Raw genomic sequence first — 26,227 nt, 5'->3', positions numbered from 1 at the left:
ACATGTGACTTCTGAGAAGTCTCTGTGGTTTTGGCTGTCACGACTGAGTCTTCGCACAGTCCCAGGCAGGATGGTGGACGTCACGGCTCCTGCCTTGCTTCGCCTGCTTGGTGTGCCTCGGCCACCATGCGTGGCGTGTGTGCGCTCAGGTTCACCCTCAGTAGCCCTGGTCGAGTCTCTAAAGGGCTGTGTGACCTTGGGCAGGTGACCGTGGGCAGGTTAGTTTGACTTCTCTGAGCTTCATTTTCCTACTCTGTAAAATGATTCTAAAAGCACCAACTTCAGAATAAATGAGATGAGGCAGTAAAGCACTTAACGTGATGGTTGGGGCTGGATAAACGTTAGCTATTATTATTATCATTATTATTATTATTATTATTAATTGTCCATCAACATATATGCATGATGCCTGGCTTTATTGGAAGAAGGGAGAAAAGCATTTCTACCCAGATTAAATCTGTCTCCTTTAATACTTCGGCCTCACTGAATTTTGTTCCTCCTGTTTCAATGAATTTTTAATTGGTCCGCAACTCAGAATTTTTAATTGGTCCGCAATTCACAGATACACAAGCCGCCTCTGTGAGGCCTGGGCTCCCTGAAATTAACACAGCTCCCAGAAACCAGCTGGGGGGTCATAGCCAGGATGGCTCCAGTAGCCCCCATCGTTCAGTAGGACATTTCCAGAATTTTCTATCAGAACAGCTGCACAAAAGCATATATTGAAACTAACTGAGAATCACCTTATCGAGACAAATTTCTCATGTGGCACCAGGGAAAATATGAAAGGTAATGGGGAGGAGAGAATGATAATTTTGGCCCATCTTCTTTGCTCCCTGCAAGGGGGTAAACACACGCTGTGGACCCTCACTCCGTGCTGCCCAGGTGGAAGGAGGCCGTGTTCCAAGGCCTTACCTGTGCCGCCCACATACTTGCTGTGCCAAATGTCAGGCGCTGGGCCGGCCCAGGGCCCCAGTGCGTGCTAGGCCCTGGGTAGTCTCTGTAGAACCAGTGGATGGGATGAATGAGCAGGCGCCATTGCAATTCCAGGAAGAAGTGATCATTCAGACCTCAGGGCCATCCCATTCATCCAGTCATTGATTAAGTTATCGATACCTATTCCAGGGCACCTGACAGCACTGTCACAAAGAGCCGTGGGAGCTACCGGAGAGGCACAGACTGTCCCCAACTTGTAAATGGATTGTTCGCATTCCAAAAATTCGCCTGGAAGTGGATCGTTTGAAATAGAAACCCATGGCATTCAATCTGTAGGCCAGTCCGCAGATTCATGTCACCTTACATTGGGCGGGATGGGATCACTATTACTGTAGGTCTGTCCTGTCGCCACTTAAAGTTGTGTTGATCACATATGCCTTCCTGAAAACAAACAAACAAACAAACAAACAAACAAACAAACAAGCAAAAATAGCCCTTGTTCCCAGGTGCTCTAGCTACTGGCCTTCGCCAGCCCCCCTTCCAAAGCCATACTCCTCTGATCGGTGTGTGAGGCGGCAGTGACTCCCACGCCCCCAGATCCAGTGGGCGTTTTCCTTCCCGCGGTGTCCGTTGCCCTCGTGGTGTCTGGCTGCCCCTTTCTCCTTCCGTCTCTGACCCCGAAGTCCCCCGGCTTTCCTGACACCAGGCCTGCGGGTCCTTCCGCCGCGCCGATCGCTGCTGCCCACGGCTCTCGGTCTGCCGTCTGTCTCTGCTCATCCCTTGGATGCCGGATGTTGGCGAACCCGGGGGCGGAATCCTGGACTTTGTTCTTGGCCTCTTCTCATTCTCGCTGGCCCGCCGGCAGCCTGGATGCCGCTGCCCATCGACGCTCCCACAACCTCCTTTTTCTGGGGACCAGCGCTCTACACCCAGCCGCCTTGGGTGTCTGCAGACGCCTGCAGCACCGGCCAGCATGGAGCTCATATCTCCTTTCTCCGAACTTTTCTTCTCCCAGGGCTACTCATCTCAATAAATCCATTGACTCCCCCTCTGCCTTACACGCACCTCTCATCTAATCGATGACTAAGTTCTACTCGTCGGGCCTCCTAAGTATTTGTCAAACCCATCAGTGTGACTCTGCACCTCTGCCCTGCCCCGTCCTCACCATCACCGTCTGTTGCCTGGGCCACTGCAAAGAAAGGGAGTGGCCAGAGGGTCACTCTTCTTCGGCTCTGATTCTGCTACAGGGCAGCCTCCCCAGAATCCCAGACCCCCAGGACTCCGACCATCTGTTTCCCCATCCATTGTAACCCGTTCTTTTCCTTCACGACAGTGTGTCTGCAGACGGGGATGATGCCTCTCCCTTTCGTATGCCCCTCGCACACCCAGAACCTGGCGTATCGTGCATCTGAATGAATGAGTGAGCGACTGAATGCAGGGGATACGTGTCCTGAGCTTTGCTTGGGAATCACAGATGCCATCTGTCCCCACTGTAGCCTTGGTTTCTCCAGGGATGAATTAGCCCCAGTAGCAAGGTTGTTGGGGGCCGGGAGAGAGGCAAAGGGAACAAAATCCTTGGGATTAGTGCGGGGATGGAGATTTGAAGAAAGAATGGAATGCATTGTGAGGACTCTAGGGTTTGGAAAGTAGGCTGGGAGCTTAGGACGGGGGTTCTGAGGAGATTAGAAGGGAACTGGAAGGTACCCCATGGAGCAGAGGGAGCTGCAGGCTGGGGCGCAAGGACCCTAAGTGGGATCTGTCTTCTCATCCTGTCCTGCCCTTCTTTGCTTTTTCTTCATTGCCCAGGGGTGGGCGTGATGAGAAATGCAGGTGAGGAAGGGCCGGAAGTGTCACGTTCTTGCAAAGACCCAACGCAGTTCCTCGCCGGGCCCCCCGGGAGCTGCTGCTTGGGCCGGAGGAGGGATAGGGCCACTGCTGGGGGCCTGCGTGGGAACCTCAGGAGCAGCAGAGGGTTCTGGGCAATCACTGGGGACAGGTGGCCTTTTGTCATCACATCGGCCAGCCCATTCGGCTTCTTCCTACCTGGTGCCCTGACAGCGGGAGAAGCAGGAGGAAGCCCCTCTGAGGCCTTGTGTGCGCCCGTGTGTGTGTGTGTGTGTGTCTTCATCTGCTCAAGCTGCTACACTGAAAATACTCCAGACCGAGTGACTTAAACGACAGAAATTACGTTCTCGCCGTGTGGAGTCTGGGAAGTCTGAGCGCAGGGTGGCAGCATAGTAGGGTTCTAGTGACGGCTCTCTGCCTGCTTTGCAGACGGCTGTCTTCTTGCTTTATCTTTACATGGCCAAGAGGGAGATCATCCCTCTCGTCCCTTCTTATAAGGGCACTAATTCCACTTACGAGGGCCCCACCCTCATGACATAATCACCTCCCAAACGCCCCGCCTTCTAATACCATCACGTTGGGCTTAGGTTTTAGCATACGAATTTCGTAAGGACACAAACACGCAGTCCATAGCAGTGTGCGTATTAGCGAGGGCCGGTGTTGGCAAATCTACTTCCTTCCGCCTTTGGACCTACCATGCTTATGCTGCTGTTCTGCTTCTCCCCGTGCTCTGCCTTGGCTTATACTGTTATTCGGGTGTTCAGCTTATCTCCCCCGGTCTACCGTCAGCTCCTTGTCTTATTGCTGAGGCTCCTGCCGTATTTAACCCAGTGCCTTGAGTGCTCAGAGCTTGGAGAGCTGAACTGAGTTTGAATTTGTACTGATTCATCTTTGCCTGAGCCATTCATGACCAGTTGTATACATCTGGAAGAGGCAGCCAAGGCCGGAGCTACAGTCTGTGGACGTGGGACAAACAGATGCTCGCTGAACCTGAGGCTTGCTAAATTTGAGTCTACATTATTTTTTTAGTTTACCAAGGAAGCTATTATGGTTTTTCATACTCAGAAATTAGCTCAGTAATGGTGATGACTGTGTTTGTGAAATGAACGAAAGGCCAGTTTATTTATTTGCTCAACGAAAAGTTACACTCTGTGCCAGTCACTGTTCTAGGCATTGGGGATAAAGCTGTGAACGAGACAAGCTGCCCTCATGGAGTGTCCTAGTGTGAAAACGCACAGTAAACAAGGAAACAGATGCATCATTGGTGTATTTTCAAGTAATGGTAAGTGCCATGAAGAAATTATGGCACATAAGGAGAGAGATGTACGCAGACAGAGGACTCACCTGAGGAGATGACCTTGAGTAGATTCTGAATAATGAGGAGCCAGCTGCAAGAATGTCTGGGGGGAGGGGCTCTCCAGGCAGAGGCTGCAGCTCATGCCAAGGCCCTAAGCTGAGAACAGAGAGGCCGGATCTGAGGAACAACAAAGGGGTGAGTGTGGCTGGCTTGGAGTGACAAAGGAGCAATGGTGGGTGTAGGGTCAGAGGGGCACGGAGAAGTGACATGGCCTTATTTATATTTCAAAATGAGTTCTTCGGCTATTGGGTGAAATGTAGATTGGGAGTGGGGGAGAGGGGTGGGGGAGGGGAGACCGTTAGGAGGAGGTGGCCATGGTCCTTGTGAGAGGTGGCGCGGGCCGGGACGGACCCAAGGCGTTTCTGTGGTCTCTGCAGTGGGACCCCTCTCCTCGTGGCTGCCTGTGAGGCCGAGAGCCTCCCACTGCCTGCTGTTCAGGCTGTTTCTTTTGACCCCTTTATTTATCATCACTTAAGTGCAGCCCATGTTCTATTGTTCAGCTGTCAGTCTCTCCCACCAGCCTGGGGATGGCCGCACATTGTCACAGTGCCCATCTCATTCATCCTGGCACCTCCAGTGCCTTTCAACAGTGTTTGACACCTCACAGTGGGCTCTCAGCACATCCGTTGAATGAATAAATGATGAGTTTGTGAGCGCCTACTATGCGCCGGGCACAGTGCCGAGAGAGCAATGAGTACAGAGAGGGAGCCACAAGGACACACAGACAAACCGATGGCGCAGACACGTGACAGTGGTGACTCGAGGGAGATGAGGAACTCATTTTCAGGAGTCGGGGGCACTTTATGACATAGGGATAGATACCGCTGATGCGCAAAACTATCAGCTGCCCCAGAACTCGTGGCATTTCTGGGATTAGACATTAGTGGAGGAAGAGGATTTAAAAAATTTGCAAGCGCTGGAAATAGATTGGAGAGAGAAAGGGAAGATACATTGGTTTAATTTTCAAGGGAATTTAATTGCTGCTTTTTACATGGTAGATAGAATATTTGAGCTGAAAAGAACAGTGGGGATTGTGCAGGTCAAATGCCTCTTCTTACAGATGCTAGTTATTACTTACGGTGTGTAAATTACTATGCCCAGATGCTATTTTAAGAGCTTCACACATATTAACTCATTTAATGCTCATAAAATTCCTATGAAGCAGATACTATTACTGTTCCCATTTTATAGATGAAGAAGCTGAGCCCACTGAGATAAAAAGACTACTCGAGGTCCTGTAGCTTACTAGGCGGGTCTAGAGCCTAAGTCTCTTATTCCTTAATCTAATATTCTTTTCACTAAGACACTGCCGCTGAAACCTTACCAGAAGCCAAAGTTACGTATTGTTTTGTTCTTTCTATCCAAGTGTTAATTTGCTAAATCAAACTCCTGGTAACGCTCGCCCCAAGGAAGGCAGTGAATGAGGAAGGCGTGGCCTTGGGGTTCTGGAACCCCGTTTCCCCAACAAGAGTTGGGGCCGGGAGGGCAGTGTGGGTGGGACAGGCCAGAGCGGGGAGGGCAGGGCTGGCGGCGGTGTCAGCGTGCACTGGTGAACTTGAAGGTGTTTTCAAGGTCGAGACTGTCATCCACCGTGTGCCTGGGCCGTGGACGAAAAGAAAGGCAAAGATGACTTGTTTCTGCCCTCGGCCCCTTTCTGTCACGTGGTCTTCCCTGGCCAGGCGAAGTCATTGTGACTGTACCCTAGAAACGGGTCGCATGTGTGTGTCCCCCCCGCCCCTGCCCTCACCCCGGTAGCCGGTAGAAAGGAGGCCAGTCTCAGCGTCATGTCCGTGGAAGTGCTGTCTTTCTAGGACATCAGGAAAAGCATGACTGTCTCAAACGCCTCAGTGAGGGAGGGCGCCGTGTGCCCCCCCGCCCCCCGCCGCCCCCGCCTTGACGTTCTGTCTCCCCAGGTACATCTCAGCTCGGGGGCGGCTGTCCAAGGAACCCTCCCTCACATCCTCCCTCCGGAGGCGTGGTTTCCTCTCCTCTTCCTTCCCACGTCGAGGTGTTTGCACCCCGCCTCTGCGCTTCGGTTCCCGCTTTGTTCTCTAGAATCCATGACACGGTCCCCCCTAGACAGACCGTCCCATCGCCTCGTGAGAGCTTGTACTAAACATTTGCTGAATGAATGCATAAGTGGGCCTCCTCAGCACGGCGAGCCTTGCTCAATCGTTACTCCCCTGCCCTCTCGTTCTAGAACACCGCATTCTGTTAGCGTCTCTCCTCTCAAAACAGTCTGCATTTTTGCCTAATCGCTCCCTATCTTCCGAACGGATTTCTGCTCCCATCTACCTGGCTTGAAGAAAAGGAGTGGGTAGCTGCAAGTGTTAGCTTAAGACGTCTCAGAATTACCAGCGAGTTGTAGGAGAATTTCGTCCCTTTAAAAAGAAGGTACGGTTTGAGAGAGCTTTTATTCTCACCTCCTCCCTGAGTGGGCTCTTAGATAGTTCAGCAATTTAACAAGGATGCAAGGAAACGGGCAGAAAAGCGTTTGAAATTCAAGGGTGTCTTAAAGCTGCATGAAAACAATGCTGAAAAGTAGGCAGGGCCAAAACCCGAGGTTTGGTCCTAAAAGGAACCAGCCACCGAGAGGCTAGGAAGGCCAGAGACAGGCAGGAGGAGCTCGTGCGGGTGAGGCGCAGAGGTGGCCTGCTACGGACAGGCAGGAGATGGAGGGAGCTGGAGGCTGTGGCTTCCAGAGCTGGAAGGAGCTGGGGAGCTGACCTGCATCCTGGGGAGATGCCAGGGCCGATCCTTCAAGATCAGAGACGGCTGGCCCCGGGGTCCTCAGAAAGGAAGTGTCTCCCTCGTGTACTCCCCCAGCCTCTGGCCCGTGTTTAACAGAATCTCAGCTCAAGCGTTCAACAGACTCGCCTGGGATGCTCCTAAAAATGCAGATTCCTGGCCCAGAGAGTCCACCCCAGTGGACTGGGAGAACCCAGAAATCAGCATTTTGAGTAAATGCCCTAGGCAATTCTCACTCAGGTGCCTAGGGGACCCTATTTTGGGAATCGGTGCTGAGCAGCCACTTCTTAAACTTTAACCTGCATATAAATCACCTCGGGATCTTGTTAAAATGCAGGTTCTGATTCAGCAGGTCCGGGGTAGAGCCAAAGTTCTGCCTTTCTAACCAGCTCCCAAGTGATGCTGGTCCTGGGACCACATTTTGAAGAGCTCGGCTTTTCGTGTTTCACCTGGAAATTGGTTAAAAAAGCAGAATCTGAGGCCCAACCCAGACCTACTGAATCCAAACTCTGGGGGCGGGGCCCGCCATCTGTGCAGCCAAACCTCCTGGCACCTCCTGGCGACTGGGAAGGGCTGGAGGGGGAGGCGGCTGGGGGGGGCAGGGCGGTGGAGTCAGCTCTGTCAGCTCTGTCTCCGCTTGCCTTCCCCAGAAACGAAGCTGAGACCCCTGTGAATTCGGATGGGAGGGGCCTCCTTCCTCCTGGAGTTGTGCATAGGCACACTTCTCACGGATCCAAGCGGGAGGATTTCCCCAGTTGGTTGGTGTCCCCAGCGCAGGGCACAGCTGGTGGTGAGGGTCCATGGGAAACAGCAGTGTGACTAGGGGTGCCGGAGCGGATGGGCATCAGTCAGGCTGGACGCTGGCCCCCGAGGAGCAGTCAGGACAGGAAGAATCAGGCGCTCCAGAGCCTCTGGGCGGGGAGCGGGGCAGGCAGAGCCGTGTCTCTGGGCCATGGTGCCCTGGCGGCAGGGCGAGCGTCTGGAACATGTGTGACCAGGCGGGGCAGGATGTTCAGTGAACAGCCAAGTCGTGACAGAGGCCTCTGGGCGGAGCAGTGAGCCAGGCCATCCCCAGGCTGGGTAGCCAGGAGCTGCGGGCAGCAGGGGCGTGGCCTTGCCCCCTCTGTTACCTTCTCCCCGTGTACAGGTAGAAGAGGGTCCCCGTGGGTGCTGAGGAGGCCATGGAAACTTCCCCAGTGTGGATTAAACGTGCTCAGGGAGGGTGGGGTGAACCAGAGGGCCTCATGGGGTTGGACAGTGGGAGGCCTGGGGAGGAAGCCCCTCTGGGACTATAAACGACACTCTGGCCCCTGCCCCAGCTCTGTGTCCTCGGTGACCCCCTGGCTTCCCCAGGCTGGAAGGGAAAGAAGAATTTTCTGTCCTCAGGTCCCAGGTCACTCAGGCGGGAACGCCTCTGCTGGGTCCGTCCCATTTCCTGGTGCGCCTGGCAGGCTGCGGGGACTGGCTTCCCTTGAGGCTTGGCCCAGTCCCCTTGGATCAGCCGTGAGGTCTGATCCTGACCATGACAAGGTCAAAGTGATGCTTGGCCTAGGCATTTGGAAGAGCAGCTGGCAGCGCAGAACTCAGAGCCACCTCTGCAGTCCCTCATGTTCATGCAACAACCCAGACTGATTTTATGGTGACTTTTAAATTCCACTTCTAGACGAGGTGATTCTGTGCTAAATTGCTTATGTACCAAAGTCATCTGCTCACCGCTTAAAAATATTCGATAAACATTAGAGCAAAATCCAGGAGGTCAAACAATCTAACATGTGGGTACCATCAAATAGGCAACATTCAAGTGGGTCAACCCCAAGTCCTACATGTCAGGGTGCTCCTGCTTGCTTGTGCCATCTGAGGTTGGGGTGCCTGGCATTTCGGGGCCTGCAGGGAAGCCATGCCCCGGGGGAGGCGGGCCCGAGAGGCTGGGCCGCCCTCCCCTCTACAGGCCAGTGCAGGCTCTTGCCTGGATGGGTGCTCCAGGAGAGCTTGGCCCAGGGTAGCAAAAGGGGCTCAGACAAGGTTCCCTGACAGCGTTTGGGGCGCTTTTCTCACAGCAGTGTAGCAAAATCCCAGGAGCCCGAGCACGCCATCCTTCCCCTCCTTCCGTGTCCCCTCGTGACTCAGGTGCATGATTATCCATTTGGGGACAAATGGAGAACAGATCTCCATGCTGGACGTCTATGAGAAAATTCCCTCTGCCCTGACAGGCGCCTCCGATTTAGGGCCAGTTTAGCACAGGCTGGGGATTCAAAAACAAGAGGTATTACCCTTTTCTTCTTCACCCGCACTGTGCCTGGCAGATGCACCTTCGGGCAGACTCACCGGGCCCTGGATTCGTGTTGTCGAAAACAGGCAGCGACTGAAGTTTTATGGTTTGAGCGGCAGACTATGAAATAGTTTTTTTCTTCCCACTTGGGGAAGCCGGAGCTTGGTTTAATCAGTGTGTGTGTGTGTGTGTGCATGTGTGTGTGTGTGGCGGGGGGCGGTCAGTAGAAACTAGCTGGAGAATTAGGAAGGCAGATTTGGTTCAGGGCCTTTCCGCTACCTATCAAGGTAAGAGCGACAAGTAACCTACCTGAGAACGGTCATCAGCTGGCATGTGATTGTGAATAACAACGATCGCGTTCATCACAATAGTGCCCGAGCAGTCACTGGGAGGACATCGTGTGCCCCTGATAACAGCCTCGTGGGGAGGTTGCAAATTTGGCATTTACGGATGAGAATGAGACACAGCGTGCTTAGCTGCTTTTCTCAATATCATATAGTTGATCGTTATGTAACCAGTAAGAATTTATATAACACTCTGAGACTGTGGGCCAATACTTTTAACTCAATATGATCACGGCAGAAAAGCTGGTTGTCTGAGGCAACAGGGTCCATTCGGAGGGGGGTGGAGACTCTGGGTCTCACAGCTGCCACTTCCTTCAAGCTACACTCAGCCCTGGGCCCTTCCCCGTGGCTTCCGTGGCTTGTTCGTAGTGTGTTTGGGCCCAGGCATGCTTATGCCAGCCCCCCGGCCTGTCCCCTGGGATGCCTGGCGGGAGCCAGGAGCAGATCTCCAGCAGTAGGGGTGCTGGCCGTCACCTCTCTGTCTGTGCTGAAGCTGATAGAAAATTGTTTGTGGGCTAAAGCAGTGAATGAATGGATACATAAATAGAAATGAAAGATTTTGAACAGAAATAAAATAAAATAAAAATTAAATTAAATTCCTGGAAAAACAAGGTCGTGGTTGAAGGCTTAGAGCTGAGCTGGGAGCGACATGGACAGGGCTGAGGAGGTGGCTGCTCTGTTGGATGGAGGGAGCATGTGGACAGGAAGCTGCTGGATGTGAAGAAGAAATGGCAGGATTTGGAAACAGCCCGACGTGGAAGTAGATGAGGCCAAGGATTCAGAGATGGCTATTGTTAGAAATTGGACGTTTAGGAGATACAGTTTGCGGGTCCTGGGAGGAGCGTGAGTTTTTAGCATGCAGTGGTTGTGGAATACCCAGATGGAAATGTCTGCCAAGAAATGGAAATTAAGGACGAGCATCCGGACAGGAAGTCAGGACAGGCGGTCCTCACCCGAGGCCACGCCCACACTCTTAGAATTGATGGAAGCAGCTGGTCGGTGGGCAGTGTCTCTGACATATTCCCTGCCAAGGATATGAGCTTTGCTTTTGTGCTCCGAGAACTTCACCTGACATTTGACCTCTGCCATGCATCAGAGCAGGGGGACACTGAGAGGAGGCTGAGTTGTCATCGAACTCTCATGACAGGTCCCCGCCCTTCAGTTAATGATAGTGACACCCAAAGGCTCTGGCACCAGGAGCTGAGAAGGTCGGTCCTTGTAGGAGGAGAATAAAGCTAACGTTTACCCAGCCCGTGGCTCCTGTCAGGTCTGGCTTTCATGCCATTCCGTGTCGAATAAGTGGCCCTTGGAGGTGGGCTGGTACAGGACCCACCTAGGCAACAACTGTCATCTTTCTCCGCTTTAGCTCTCTTGGCTTTTCTTCCCGAAACGCTGCCCTCTGGCTCCCTCCCAGAATCAGGTTTGACTCATCCTTTCCAGTTTCCCTTGATTCTGCCTTGATCACAGAACCCTCAGCGAGCCCCTCAGCAATCCCACAATCCCTTTCTCGAGAGCACTTATTTAATAATTTGTAATTCTATAAAGCAAGGCATAATAAGACACAGGAATTCAACAGACTGTGGCCTGCGTGAAACAGTTCCTCTGCTTGTCGTCTGAAGGAATGAGATTGGCACCATTCAGTAAATAACTTCTCTTACCAAAAACCCAGTGTTTTCCAGTGCTAAGGGACGACTCGGGGTCGTGGGGGTACGCTGAGTGCTTCACTCGGTGTCCCCGTCGTTTGCCTGCCGGATTCTAGGGAGGTCCTTATGTAACAGGTAGATAAGCTCAGGGTGGGGAGGGGACATGCACTCCACCTGTCCACTCAGGTGAGTAAGCATTATGCCCGCCTGGGGCCGTCCAGCCCCCGCTTGAGTATGCCCTGTGCTTGCGGAGGGGAGGTCTGGGTGTGGATGGCCAGGGAGGATGAAGAGAGATGAACATTGCTTCCCTTCGCCCATTGATTACTCATTCTGTATCTGACAAGATAGGTTAAATTATGCTATGGTTAGAAATAGCTCCCAAATCTCGGCGGCTTAAAATAACCTAAGTTTCCTGCTCGCTCACAGCCTGCGTCCATCACCGGCTGTCCCGGGGCCGCTCTCCTCGCTTATGGTTTCAGGGTGACGGAGTACCCGCCACCCTGTGCTCGGTCGGGGGGCGAGAGACTGACTCGGGAGCACTTTGCACTGGCTAGTGGATGTGCCAGCCTCTTCTGCCATCGTTTCTGCCCCAGCCCTCCAGCCCACCCAAGGACCGGAGCCTAGGAGTGCACTCTCTGTGTTCCCAAGGCTGGAGTGATGGAAATATGGGTGGGTGGCAATGGTGCCCCCTGTAGGTTCCCGCCTTCCACACCATCGCAGCAAGGACGCAGTGGGGAAGGAGGAGGGAACCGGCGTGTGTGGGAAGGGCACCGTCGCACCCCTAGGTCTCCCTGGTGAGTCGGAGCGGCCGCTCCCACTTGTAAGGGTCCCGTTCGGCGACAGAGGCCTGGGGAAAAGCCACCCAGGAGAGCTGGGTGACTGCTTCAGCTTTTTCCCACTCCCCGGCAGGCTGGGGACCTCCAGAACCAGCTGGCCTCCACTAAGCAGTTTTCCTCCGCGTGGTGACAGTGACGAATCCTTCCTGCTCTGGAGGTGGCAGCTTCCACTATAAATCAAGCCCTGAAGAGGGAAGAAGCAGTCGTGATTAATGGGGGACCTGAAATCCAAGCTGTAATCAGTCAGAGATTTGTCACTGCAGTTGGAGATGAGGATGGTGCTATCACGGATGATTCAGGCCTAGGGTGGCTGTCTCTAAACATGTTAATTATCTCAGCATAAGTGGCTGAAACTGATGATTAAAAAAACGTCGAGATGCGCACAGCAGAAGTCACAGCCACTGCCTGCTGGGGCTGGCTGAGAACGGGGGCCTTTCTCTGTGAACGGGAGGGGGCGGGGTGGGGCCTCGGCTGGCGCGGATGGGGTTGGCAGAGATGGCCGCAGGGCCCTGTGAGGCAAAAACACAGTAGACACACCATTCCCGCCAGGCGATTGAGGCTCATGGGGCTGGCCGCGCCCGGTTCCCCCGCCGAGGTCACCGCCACCGCAGCGACGGCTCTTGTATGTTGATTCCAAGGTTACAGCCTGAGACGTGGGTCCGTGCAGTTCATTCTTCCCTGGACTTGAGAATAAAGATGATGCCTCTTGGTTACGAAATGCATATTGTATGTGTGCGCCTCTTGTCTACGTACTTTTAATGCTTGTCCCTTTCCCCTGCCCCCCTGACCCCCTTCCCATATTTCCCATCTGGGGCAGTTAGTGCATCTGACCGCAGAGAGGTGATGAATGAGACCAGAGTCACGTTCTGTACCCACGTGGGACGGTTTGAGACAGCTCGTTTCCCACCCAGGGAAATCTTGGTTTGTGGCCACAGGCTGCATCCCTAACGTCAGCCAGCTGGGCTGCAAACATGTGCCCTGGGTCAGTTCAATTCATTTCATCGAATCCTTGTTAAGTCCATGCTTAGTGCAAACGACACTTTGCAAATGGAAACGAGACAAGACGAGAGCGTGGCCTTGGCTCACGGAGTAAGTGCGGGAGATCTGCACGCGCTGGGAGGTAGGGGGACGGCAGTGACTCCAGACTGATGGATTGTGCAGAGCCCCGCCCCCCAGGAGAGGGACAGAACGTGTGCTGTGAGGCTCAGAGTCGCAGAGCTCCCGTTAGAAAGGGGCATTTGAGGTGGGCCTTGAAGGATGCTTAGAAAGATTTTGCTAGGAGGACTATGGCATTTGTGACGGTCTAACCATATGCAGAGGCTATACGTGCCCCTCTGCCACCTACACGTTTCCCCCATATTCCCGTATGACTGGGAAAGATGGTGCATTTGCACCTCTATCTTCGGGTTCCCTGACTTCTGGCCTGGAGACCATACTTCTGTTTTGTAGTCACTTTGATTTCTAAGTCACTTTGACTTTCTAGTCACTTCCTCCCAAGGGTGTTAAGATGGAAACACCCTTGGGAGGAAGTTCACAGGCATTTTGAGCTCTACTCATTTACACCCGTGTGGGTGGATTGGGGTTGGGGAGCTTGGTCTTCCTGCTGGCCACCTTCCACCACGTGACCCTTCCTGGTCTGGGCTGGCTTCTCGGCCCTCCCTCCAGAGGCTAAGCTTTCCCTCTTTATCATTATGACATGTCCTTTCTCTTGGGCTCCCCTTGATCTACCCGCCATCAAGCAAAATGCTCAACTTTTCCCCAACCCTCCTATGTTTCAAATAAATACACGTATTTGCTTTCGGCTTGTGAGTTTCTATAGGAGGACACAAGGGGCTAGAAAAACAGGAGCAGGGCACTTATAGAATCACTGGAAACCCTGCCAGTGTTTATCCTAGTGGGTCCTGCCTCGGGTCAGCATCACAGGGGCTGGACGGCCTCTTCCGGTCTTCCCAGTGGTCCTCCACGGGTGGCCCTTAGAAACAAGTGCCCTGTTCTGGTGAGTATGGTGCCGAGGGCCTGTGTCCACTGGGGTTTGGACATAAAGCAGGGCTCCAGCACCATAAAGAGGAGAACTTACCAGAGAGGGATCGCAGTCTCGAGGTAGTGACTCTGCTGCTCCAGGGAGGCCCTTCGTGTCACCGGTATGTTGGAGGCAGCATCTGGGCAGAAGGTGGCTGCCACGGAGGCAGGAGTGACTTTTCCTCCCTCTAACTCAGGCCTGTGTCTCTGCTCCCTCCTCAGCTGGTGCTGCCAGAATACTCCATCCACAGCCTCTTCTGCGTCATGTTCCTGTGTGCCCAGGAGTGGCTCACGCTGGGGCTGAACGTCCCTCTACTCTTTTATCACTTCTGGAGGTAAGTCCGCCTGAGACGCGTCTGTCCTGCTCCTCTTCTGCTTGGGCAGCCTGCCCTCCAGGGACGCCGTCCCGCAGACAGTCCAGCCGCCTGGGGCCTCCCTCACCCCTTCCTCTTGGAGACCTCTTCCCCAGAGCCTTCTTCCCAAGCTGCTCTCGGACGGCAAGTCCAATAAAGGAAGGTCCTTTTATCGGCTCCACTAACCGCAGCCTCCGCCCTTGTAGGTCAGTGTCAAAAGCAGCCACAGCATTATCCACAGTAGCCGAAAAGTAGAAACCACCCGAATGTTTATCGGGTTGGATAAACACAATGTGGTATATCCTTACAATGAAATATTATTCGGCAGTAAAAACCGATAAAGTACGGATATGACATGGATGACCCTTGAAACAAATGACACGTGAAAGCAGCTCGCCGGAGACGTCCATTTATATGAAACGTCCAGAATGGGCAAATCTGCAGGGACCGAAAGTAGCGTGGCGGTTGCCAGGGGCTGGGAGGCGGGCAGGAAATGGGGAGCGGCTGCCAGTGGGTACAGGGTTTTCTGTTTAGGGTGCTGAAAATGTCCTGAAATTAGATACTGGGGATGGTTGTACAACTCTATGAATATGCTAAAAACCGCGGACTTGGATACTTTTAAAAGGTGGATTTTTTGGTATGTGAATTAGATCTTAATTTAAAAAGTACCTACCAGATGGGCTGGGTTTTCTGGGATGGTTCTGATTTTAAATATTCTATTCCCTGCTAAGACCATGCATCCCATCATGTGATTTGGGCTTTTTTTGTGAAATCTAATCGCCATATGGATATGGGAGGCAGGAAGGGGGATACACAAGGAGTAAAGAATGCATTTGAGCAGATCCATGAACCACCCTTTACCTCTTGCTCCCTGAGCTTCCCCCGCCCCCCCCAAATATCTCATCGTTGGCATTTTACCATAGAATATAGTCTCTGTTTAGTCCTGTCGAGAGCATTCGCTCCTTCATTTAGCAAACGTGTGGAACACATGCCATATGCCAGACATTGTGGGGGAGTACAAAACGAATGTGAAATATAATCTCTACCCTCAAGGAATGTGCACCCTGGAGGCAGAGGGAAATATATTACTAAGGGATATATGCAGAATACATGCAGGAGAGTAGAGAAATGAGCGTTTAAATTAGACCGGAAGAGCGCCCCTGGAAAATCTGGAGGAGCACGTCTCGGGTTGCGGGACTAGCATATGCAAAGGCTCGGAGGTCAGGGGGCACTCAGTGTGTTTGGGGAGCACTCAGTATGTTCGGTGTGGCTGGATGTGGGGGTTCGGGGAGGGAAGTGAGTGGAGACGGGTTGACAGACAGCGGGGTATTAGCTGTGGAGGGTCTGCCGCGATTCGATGGGAGAAGCTGGGATGAATTTACCCTGCAGGCAGTGGGCAGCCCTCAGAAGTTTTTGAGGAGGAAAATGGCATTATGCGATCTGATTTTTAGGAAGGTGACCCTGGCAGCAGTGGGAAGGGTGGGTTGGAGGGTGAAATTTTGAGGACAAAATCCAGTTAGGATGAAGTGGCAGGTGAAGTGATAACAGAGGCTTGAGCCAGGTAGTGGGCTTGGAGCAGAGAGAGGAGAGGATTCGCGTAGGTGAACTGGACAGGCCTTGGCTGGTGATTGGGTGCAGGACGTGAGGGAGAGGGCGCCCCCGAGCTGGGCGGCTGGGTGGGCGATGGTGTTATTGACCCAGAGCAGGAGGGAAGGAGAAATTACGGGTTTAGGCAGGAGGGAAAAGGCTTCTTCTGTTACGTAAGGAAGTCCTGCTTTAAGTACTGGTAATCCTAAAATGTGAATTTAGAGAGAAGCCAAGCAGAGACATCGTGGTGTTGCAATGTGCTGCACACCCGCTCAGGGACTTCTCGCCCTACCGCATCCAGCGTCCGTGACAACCGTGGCAAGCTGGGGTTCCTTTTCTCTATTTTACACACAGAGACACGGAGACTCACAAAGGTTGTTCCTGCCGAGTAGCTCAGCCAGGACGCGGCAGAGCCAGGGTTCAGCCTCACCTCTGTGTGGATCACAGTCTGTGCCCTCGTCACCTGCCACGCTGTCCCAGGGGACTGACTCTTCTCGTTATAAGAGGAATTTATCCCCAGGTCCTTGGAATAATGTGCTGTCATTCCAGGGTGTCAAAAATGTGGTTAATTTACACAACTTTGATTTGCGCGCTGCTTCTTAGGGCTGTCACTCCCCCGGAAGGGAGGAGAGGGAGAGGCAGCTACTGTCCTTAAACCTGGACTGTGACATTCACATAAGAAAAGAGCAACTGCAGTCTCCTTGCCAGGAGGGGCCTCATCTTACTGTTTTTGAATCTCTGACAGGGTCTAGCCTAGTTCTGGCAACTCATAAATGCCTAGAACATGAAAGAAAAAGGAACGAGGAGAGGGTTGCTTTTTAAAAATGAGAGTCCTTGAACATCTTTTTAAAATTATTATTTCCACTCCCCTCCTCTTCAGCAGGTCTGGCTCAGACATCTCTCATGCAGATAAAGCCCCTTCCGCTCCAGCTCTCAGTTTGCTTAAATTAAAGTAGAATGGTAGAGCTTTTATTCAGTACCTGTTCTTCGCAGATTATCTGTCACCTCTCCTAATAGTCACAACAGCCCTTCTGAGAAGGCAAGTTCATCCCCATTGTACAGATGAGGAAATTGAGGTCAGAGGGGTTAATGACTGGCCCGAGCAAGGTCAGTCTGGTGACCGCTGAGTGGCACAGCCCTGGCTTTTTCCACAGAGCCTCTTGGCCACCCTGTCACCCCTGCCTCCACTTAATGAGGTCACCTGGGAACAAGGCCTCGGCAAAAGCAAATAGGTTTCGAAATCTGCTCCTGGGAAGAGAAGAGGCAAGTGGCCTGGAGGGCTGTGAGCTGGCACATGTCATCGGATCTGGCTTGTGATTTCCTCTCAGCAGAGTGTCGATGACAGATCATGTCAGCGCAATCCTGTGAGGGGCGAGGACGCGGGAGCTGAGGTGCCAGCTCGGGGAGTCGCTGCGTTCAGGGGATGCTCTCAAAGCCAGCGTGATTAATCTGGTCACAGCCCACTCTCCTGGGCCTTGTCACAGTCGAGAACCACAGCCCGGCCTAGGGCCTCACAAATTAGGAGCCACTAATTTGCACCCTGGCCTCCTCATTTTTTTACATTTTTTTATTTTATTTTTTACCAGACTGACAGAAAAGTAGGCTGCTGAGGCATGTCCGCCACCCTTGTTCTTTCCAGTGAGGCCGTGGCTGAGGCCCTGGGGGCTGTGTCCTGTCGAGGGCCAGGGGACAGTCCTGAGAGCGGCCTGGCCACGCCCAGAGGGGCTCTGCCTGGTCTCGCCCCCTTGGACCGTCTCTCTCCTCTCGTGAACAAGGCCAGTTCCCGCTGAGCCGACGTGACATTTTGAAGCAGACACAGTCTGCTCTCTCCATTCTGTCTCTTCCACCCACTGCTCTTTGCTCCCCCTCCCCCGCCCCCTCCTGGCTGCTCTCTCCCGCGGTGGCCCATGTTCTTTTTGCCGTTCCCAGCCTTTCTCTCAAGAAGAACAGCACCTGTAAATGACCGCATCCTCAGGCGGGAATATGATGTCCCTCCCAGAACGTTCAGGTAGAGAACAGCATTCAGTCCACGGTAACTAAGGGCGGAGGTGGAGCTGTGACGCGTAGCTCTGCGTCCGCCCGCACCCGTCCTGGGACTGGTACCCAGGCGGGCACACTGCAGACCCCCTCTCCACGCCCCTGGGGAACGGAGGCTCTTCTTGGTACCCCCCGGGTGCCACCGGGCGACACCTTTTCCTTCTGGCAGCGCAGCTCGGTATGTGGGCGAAATTGCCACGCGCGGGACCGGAGTGTCCCCCGGCTGCGGCCCGCGCTCCGCGGGGCTTCCGCAGAGGCCCGTTGGCCCAGACGACTTCGGATGCCCCCTCCGAGCCTCAGGTGTCCTCTCCCCCCGCAGGTACTTCCGCTGTCCGGCAGATAGCTCCGAGCTGGCCTACGACCCGCCGGTGGTCATGAACGCAGACACCCTGGGCTACTGCCAGAAGGAGGCCTGGTGCAAGCTGGCCTTCTACCTCCTCTCCTTCTTCTACTACCTGTACTGGTGAGTCCGCGGCCGCCCTGCCCCCGGCGCCTGCGCAGTCCAGCCAGCCAGGGCACCCGTGGCCCCGACGCACGGCCTCAGCACCCCCTGTCCCCTAGCCTGGGTGTGAGCACCCTTGGGGACCATAACAGAGACCCTCGGTGGCGGCAGTCATGCTTCGCGAAGGGGCATGTCGGGTCATGAAGTGCTTACGCTTACAATGCTCCCGATTTTACGTCACACCGTTCTAATTAAGGAAAAGGCGCTGACTTCGCAATTGCGTTTCAGGAACCTCCCATCTTGCCACCTCTTTACTCAGAACCTCCCGGTTAAGCAGACGGCTGGAAACAGACTGTCTTCTGCATTGATGCACAGAGATTGCCTTTTCTGGAAACATCTCTTCCTCCTTTCTGTTTCTATTTGGGCTCATCTCCGAGGTGTCTCACCTGTCACCTTGCTATCCTGTTGCTACCTGTGGCAGGGCACGATATCTTCAGGTAGCCTAGTACTGTCTCCAGAATGGCCTGCTTGGTAGCAGCCGGGTGAGGAAGAGGAGGGTGGGTGTATTAGCCTCTAAGGCCACCTCAGGGTTCAGGTTGGGCTTGAACAGGTTGACAGGTGGCTGTGTTTGTCCAGCATTTAACAAGGAGCCAGGCTGTGGTCTAAGCTTTACACGCCTTGCTCAGTCTGTGAGCTAAATGCTATCATGGCCCACATGTTAACAGTGAAGAAATGGATTCTGAGATAGTTAAATATTTTTTTCAGTCACAGCTACTAGTGTCACAGCTGTGGGTCCATCTCAAGTCTGATCCCAGAGACTTAGCTCTGAACTGCTGGCTGTTGTAGGAAACATCTAGAAAAGTCTTGATCGAAATGTGGTCTTTGGAACTCCTGCTTCACCTTCAGGGGTGAGGGGCAGTGCTTCTTAAAAACGCAGATGCTTGGGCTTAGCTCTGATGCAGAATTTCGAGGCTCAGCAGCGCACCTGGGAGTGAGACCCTTCGCCCTGGGGTGCCGCTTGGTCCTTCTCCCTCCCCTCCCTCTGTCCCCAGTGTCCAGAAGACTCGGAGACCTTGGGGTGTAGCTTCCCCTGGAACAACTCAGCCTTGGGTTTCAGAGCTAGTCTCCCACGTTCTTCTTGGTGTCAAGGGTTGGTCCAGGCTCAGGATGACCTCTGCCCTCCTCCTCCTGGACGGAGTGTCCTGGGGCCTTGCCTGCTTCAACTCGCAAGGAGCCCGAGGATCTCCGAAGCCTCTCTAGAGAATTCCTAGGTGCCAGCAGGTTCCCCCAAGTCTCTCTGACTCCAGGTCTGAATTCTCTGTCGTCTAAAGCCTATTCTGGCTGGCTCCTGTCTCGGAAAGCCTATAAAGGGTGGCCTAAGCCCTCAGGGGCTTGGTAACTCGTCTCCTTTGGCCACGATGGAGGTTAGTTAGGTCTCTTTGCTCAGCCTCTTCCTTTGTGGGCCTGCAGATCGCCCCTGCTGCAGAGCCATAGGCTGAGTGGCCTGTCCCCAGGGGCAGCATTGCCCCTCCGGCAGAACAAGGACTTTCGTTGGCTCCTGCCCCATTAGCGTGGGAGCCATCTTAGGCTGAATGGAGGCTGAGGCGGGTCAGGCTTCCTCATTTCCATTTTGTTGTAGTAACTGCCGAGCCCGAGGCATTGAGGGAAAGAAGGCCTAAGAATTCACGGAGCCAAGCGGGGAGCAAAGCGGCCGTCTGCTAGCCTGTGGGGGAGGGGGCGGTCTGGGGCGGTGTTGGCTCCCGCCCGCGTTAGACAGGTGCGATCTTTCTGTAACTGACTGTGTTCCAGACATTCTGTTTGACGGTCTGTCCTTTACTTCAGTTTGGCACAGCTTCACGTGACATTCGTTAATTACTTTGTTTCCAAAACAAAATTGGGAACAACTGCTCCTCCTGCCTCACTGGGACCCCGGGTGGCTGCCAGGCTTCCTCCTTCTCTGTTGAACTCGATCTCTTGGGGGCCCTTCAGGGATCCTCAGAGACCCTGTTTCTCTTGCGTCAGGAGCTCCCAGACCCTCAGATCCTGAGCTGGTGGAGCGTGTAGGACTTTCAGCCTAGGACACTCTTTTGCAGAGGCAAGGGGACCCCGTGTGCGGAGAGCTGCCTCCGAGCTGAACAAGTGGAAGAGGCTCAAGTGACAGCAGCTGGGGACTCTGAAAGGTGGGGTTGGGGTTCCTGAGGACCTCAGAGGGGTCAAGAAATGTGTCCGAGGTCCTAGCCGACAGCAATTTATCTGGTTCCAGAGCGTGAGCTCCTCCCTCTATGCTGTGCTAACCATCCAGCCCCCGAAGCCACCCCTATGCAGGTCGCCTTGTGGACCAGGGGACATTTGCAAGTTACACCAGATGGTGACTAGCTAACAATAATGCTAATGACACGAATACACGGAACACTGACGCTCATACTAGCTGGTTAGTCCAGAGTGGACTCTGTCTGCCTGATCTTTTCAAGTCAGGAGTGTAAAGCAGGCCATTTTCTACCTGGAGTAGCAGGCTCCACCCTCCTGCCAGTGACTGCAGGCCGTGCCTGCCGCCCCTCACGCTTATTTCTCTCACTCTGTAATTATGTTGTTTATGGTTTACGTGATGGCAGAGACCTTGTCCGTTTCCTTCACCTCTGCATCTGTAGTGCCCTGGCCAGTGCCTGGCACATAGTAAGTGTTCACTAAACCCTCGTTATTGCTGCAGCGTGGCCCTGTGCGCCCTCAAGGTGGGGGTGCCCAGCCTTGCTGCCCAGCACCGTGGGTGGTGCCTGGTCTGCAGGAGGCACTCCATGAACGGACTCTCAAAACTGGAACTTCAGCTGCCCAGAAGAGCTCGTTGGGGCTTTGAGGGCAGATAGCGTTAGCACTCAGTTAAACGCTCAGTTTCTTTCCTTTGGTTTTGTTTCTTAGATTATCGTTTTTATTCTTTACCATGTGAAAATGTGCTTGCTTTTTTTCTGCCCAATCGACAAAGTGTGTATTTTGATGCAGACTGTTCCTCGGTCTGGCAGGATTAGCCCGCAGCCTTCCTGGGCCTGGGCGTGCACAGCCGATCGCCATAGAACACGTGCTCCTAGTGCATGTTTAACGCCTGGATTCGGTGAAAAACTCGAGGGCCAGGGAGCTCCCCAGTTAAGAATTCATTTTATTTGTGTACCCAGAGGGCCTGTGTCCTTGCGCTAGTGATGATGGTCACTTCCCCAGCTCTAACATGTCATCTGGCATGAGCCCGGAGCCCCTGGACACAGCCACAGCTGGTGGCATAAAGAATCCGCTGCACCCATCCCCCTCCCCTCCCCCCAGACCTGCCCGGCAAGTGCGAGAAGAGGACTGACAGCCATAGAATCATTCTCCTGAGAACAATGAGAGGCACTTAGAGCGGTCGCATCTTTTCTCCAAGGGACGCATTATGCTCTCCTAACAAATGTTTAGTCAAATGTTGTGGGGGAGTAGACGAGATGCTTTAGCGACAGGAAAGAGAAAGCGACAGGAACGACACAGGGTCCAGCTTTTGGCAGGTAGGTCCCTCTTTTGAGGGCCGGTCCGAGGCCTCCGTGGGCTCCCGCTGATGCCGTCTTTCCGTCTTCTGTTCGCTTCTAGCATGATCTACACTTTAGTGAGCTCCTAACTCAAAGACCACGCGCGTCATCAGAGGCTGGGATGGCGAAGGCCCGAGGCTGAGAAGTCACTTCTGCTGGCGACTGGAGAAGGGACCGCAGAGGGGATGTGTGAGGAGGAGACCCGGCGGACCCTCCGACCGAGTCGGGAACTGGAACCAGGCCGCAGCCAGGGGCCGAGTTAACTGCGCATGCGTCGTTGCCCTGTGTCGCACAGTCTGTGGCCTTCACACCCACGCTCGGGTCGTAGATCCCTTCTGAGCAGCGGGGACGCGGGGACAAAGCCCTGGACTGCTCCCGAGGGAGAATTGCTGCTCCCTGAATCCACTTCCTCGAACGGCTCCCCACAGGTTCACCCTGGGTCCCTGGACCACGGGAGTGGAGACGGGAAGGCTGGAAGGTGCCCGCTGAGGAACAGAATGACCCAGAGTCAAGGTTGAGTCTGCGGGACCCATCGAAGGCCTCAGGATGTTGTGGGCTGCCCATGGCCCTTGGGCTTCTTCCAAGCCATGGCCACGCCCTTCACTTCCGTGGGAGGGTCTGGAAGGTGTGCCCTTGACCTCAGCTGGAACGAGCCCTGAGCCTTTGGGAGAATCTATTTTCATGCTCGGCTTCGAGAGAGCCCTCCTTAGTGATCTAATAAGCTGGGTTTGGCGCAGTACGTTGGTAATAAATTATGTCCCAAGTCACAGAGGTGGGTGTGGGCTGGGGAGGGGGGAATCTTAGGAAACAATGACTTTTTAAACATTTACTACATGTTTAAAGTGTTAGTTTTTCACCACAATGAACTGTATTTTTCTGTTGCCACCTAAAGCCATCACAGGGTTATCAGATGCAAATCGAGTGGTTAACACGAGTCCAAGCTACCTTCTTTTAAGGATCCCTCCGACAGTTCCAAGGCCAGAAAACGCTGGAGTGGCCGCTCTGAACTGCGGGCATTCAGCGGCCAAGAAAAGAAGCAACGGAATTATAGTTTCATTTTATGATGCTGTATCATTGTACTGTTTAGTTCAACTTGGAGGACATTCGCTTCTTTAGAATTTTCCATGTGACATTCTCTCCTTTTCGCGTAGGAGTTGTGCTAGGGGTTGTAAATGACAAGGCTGAGATTTATATGATTTTCGAATTGGGCACAACGATTTTGACCTTATTCCCCCAACTTCCCTCCTTTTTTTCCATTTGCCATACACGGGCTATTTATACATGTACCCAGCGCCATCTGAACCCTGTGACTCAGGCCTATGAATGGTATTTGTGTAACACGTCGTGTGCTATGTTTAAAACGCAGTGACAACTTGAGTGTCTCAACTACCTGGCTGTCTCATTTAAACCCCATTACTGCCTGGATTCGTCTCCATATGGTTGGTAAACTGGTAGGTAGAAAAAGCAGTTTCAAACAGGCATTCGGCTTCTAAAAATTCTCCAGAGAACAAAATATAGACTTTTGCTCTTAGGCTGAATGTATCAAACCAGAGAATTCGGGGTGGTATTTTGGGGAGCAGGCTTACCCTGGGCCAACCCCCATCGTCCTGGCTGGGTAAATGTTGTTAGGGCAGAGAGTTAGCTTTAGGGCTGGTTGGCCTTGTCGTTGACGCCGTTTCTGGGAAGACTGGCTGCCTTCATCCCGAGAAGCGGGCCTGGCTTCCAGGCTGCAAATCTCAGCCTGCAGCCATCTTGCAAATGCAACTGACCAGAGAGAGTAAATGGTCTAGGTTAATTCTCGGACACGGAGCTATTTTATTTGTTTGTTTGTTTTTTCTACTTTGCCTCCTTATGAAAAAATTTGAAGTGGCTCATAATAGTGGACATCAGTACACAAAGACAGTTAAAATGGAATAGTAAATTCCAGCTTAGAAAGGAGGAGGACACAGAGATGCCATCTCCTTGAGGTACTCTACAGTGATCGAGCATTAAATTCGATATTTCTCTTAGCAGTAAATAATAGCGATTCCCATTTGCACGGTGCTAAGCATTTTACGGAACGCTTTCACATCTCCTCATTTGACCTCCCTCCCAATCCCGTGAAGTCGACGCTGTGGTTCCCATTTTCTAAGTGAGGAAGCTGAGGCTCAGAGAGGGTAAACGACTTGCCTACAGTCGCACAGCAGGCGCAGACCTGCCTTTGAATCCAGGTCATGTAACTTAAAAAAAAAAACAAACCCCGTTCTTTCCATCATGCCTGAGATCTGGCAAAGTAGCTTAGGGTCCTATTAAGGTTTGATAAGTAGCATTAAATTTTTGAGAAAAGGAGAACATTTTAAAGAGAAAGTGCTAGAGGAAGTGCCTGATTTTCTTTTCCTTCATGTACCAGACTCAGACCTGCTCTGCCGTGGGAAGATCTTCTCTAAGGGAGTCCTCTGAAAGCTTTAAAAGCTGCAAGCACCTCTGAGGCAGTTCTTACGTTTATGAAAGAGAAACATCAATATTTCCCTCTTGCAAGTTGGACTGGGGAAAAAAAATCGAATAGTCTGCTGGGAGTTTGAGCCAATTTTTAATTCCTGGCGGAAGCTAATCATGACGCTTTGAGTAAGGAAAGGGCACAGTTGGTAGAGCCCGTGTCGCGTGCCAGGCGCTGTGTTAAGTGCTTTACATGCCATGGTCTCACCCAACGGCCCTCCCAGGCCCCTGGGATATCCTTATCCCCACTTTGCAGATGAGGAAACGGGGTCTTTCCAGGGTGAGCCAGCCCGACGAGAGCTCAGCGCTGTGAATGAGCGGCCAATAATAGCAGTAGCTATACATTGACGTGTCAGGTATTACTCTGTACGGTTCCTGTGCTTTTCTCTGATCCCCATCTTCAATTCTGTGGGATCAGCATCATCTCTGTTTTCTAGATGTGGGAACCCATGAGGGTGAGTCACTCGCCGAGACGCACCTCTAGTCGGGTGGAGTTTAAACCCAGGTCTGCTGGGTTTAAAGCAGACCTGGGTTTAAACTTTATCTTTGTCTCTTATTGTTTATCACACGGAAATGACCAAAGGGAGGAAGGAGAGCGAGGCAGGAGCAATGGCCCCTGGACAAATCACACGGGAAATGGTACCCTTGGGTGACAGTGAGCTTTCTCTACCAAGCAGGAGTCCGGGCATCAAGGAGAGAGTTTCTCGGGGGCACAGATGGCATGTGAAGGGGGCGTTGGTGACCTGGTCCCCGCTCCCTCAGGGAGACAGAGCTGTAGGGCTGGTAAGGCTGTGCCCAAAGGGTCAGGGCGGGACCTGGGTGAGTCACTTCAGCTCACTTTGCACTTTGCTAAGTGAAGTGAATAATGGCACCCACTGCGCTGACTTGTTATGAAGATGAAGTGAGTTCGTATGTGGTCGGCAAGCCTTAAATCTTTGTAAGGGTGTCTTCCTCACCATCCCTACTGCGCCCTGTCCCCACCAGGGCAAAGTCCTCTGAAGGGAGACAAGTCACCGGGCTGTGTGGGAAGGGAGCGAAGATGCCTGGACCCTCCTGATGCCTCGTCCCCACCTACAGCGCCCCGAGTGGAGGTCAGCCTAGGACCCGAGACCTCTTTCGGTGCCGTGTTCTTTAGCCAATAATGTCGAATATTTGCCACGTGCCAGGTGTTGTGCAAAGCATTCGACAGGCAAGCTCTCGTTAATCCCCACAACAACAATATGACATAGGAACGATGACTGTCCCCAACGTATATTTAAAATCCTAAAGCTTATAGAGGTCGAATGAATGAGCCAAGGTCACGGTCACTGGTAAGCCGTGGAGCCAAGACTCCGCCTCAAGTCTTTTTGACTCCAGGGTCTTTCTGACCGCTTTTGCCTTCCTGAAAGGGCGAGACAGTAGGGAGGTCAGGGGACTAGGAGAAGAGAAACGGGGATGAAGGAGCAACAGGGGAGGGGGCGCCCCAGAGTGTGGCTCTGCTCGTGTCGCAGCAAGCAGCTCCACGTAAGTGGGTTCGTTATCCACAGGATTTGAGCTACGGAATGTTGTGTAAACTTCTTGACCTTTCTGAGACTCGGCTTTCCCATCTCTGAAAGGGGGGGCGGTAACACCCCCTTTTGAGTGTGGTGATGATAACGAAAGTAAATCATGGTCCTCTGTGCTCCACTTCGCTCTCCCTGCTCACAGGATTCTATAGAATCAAACGGCAAAAACGCTTCTCGTAGTAACACATGGCACACGCAGTGACGCTTTGCTTCCTTCCGCTCCTCCCTCGATCGTGGGGGCAGACTGTCCCAG

The 26,227-nt window shown here is 53.1% G+C and overlaps 1 protein-coding gene across 5 annotated transcripts in view; it reads left to right on the top strand.

The window, feature by feature from the left end:
- The window catches only part of CNIH3 (cornichon family AMPA receptor auxiliary protein 3), a 167,076-nt gene extending 143,744 nt beyond the window's left edge, over positions 1-23,332 (top strand). For all 5 annotated transcript variants that reach the window (XM_039883308.1, XM_039883306.1, XM_039883305.1 and 2 more), the window contains 3 exons: positions 14,217-14,329; positions 18,291-18,434; positions 22,017-23,332. In XM_039883308.1, coding sequence (XP_039739242.1) covers positions 14,217-14,329; positions 18,291-18,434; positions 22,017-22,044 — 285 coding nt within the window. In that variant the 3' untranslated portion in view covers positions 22,045-23,332. The remainder of the gene's footprint in view (positions 1-14,216; positions 14,330-18,290; positions 18,435-22,016) is intronic.
- Positions 23,333-26,227: the final 2,895 nt, after the last annotated feature.

Source organism: Pteropus medius, unplaced genomic scaffold (genome assembly GCF_902729225.1).
Source record: "Pteropus medius unplaced genomic scaffold, Ma_sr-lr_union100, whole genome shotgun sequence".
In the NCBI taxonomy this organism is placed as follows: domain Eukaryota; kingdom Metazoa; phylum Chordata; class Mammalia; order Chiroptera; family Pteropodidae; genus Pteropus; species Pteropus medius.
Note: the sequence above shows the minus strand (reverse complement) of the source record. Positions and strands in the feature narration are given on the sequence as shown.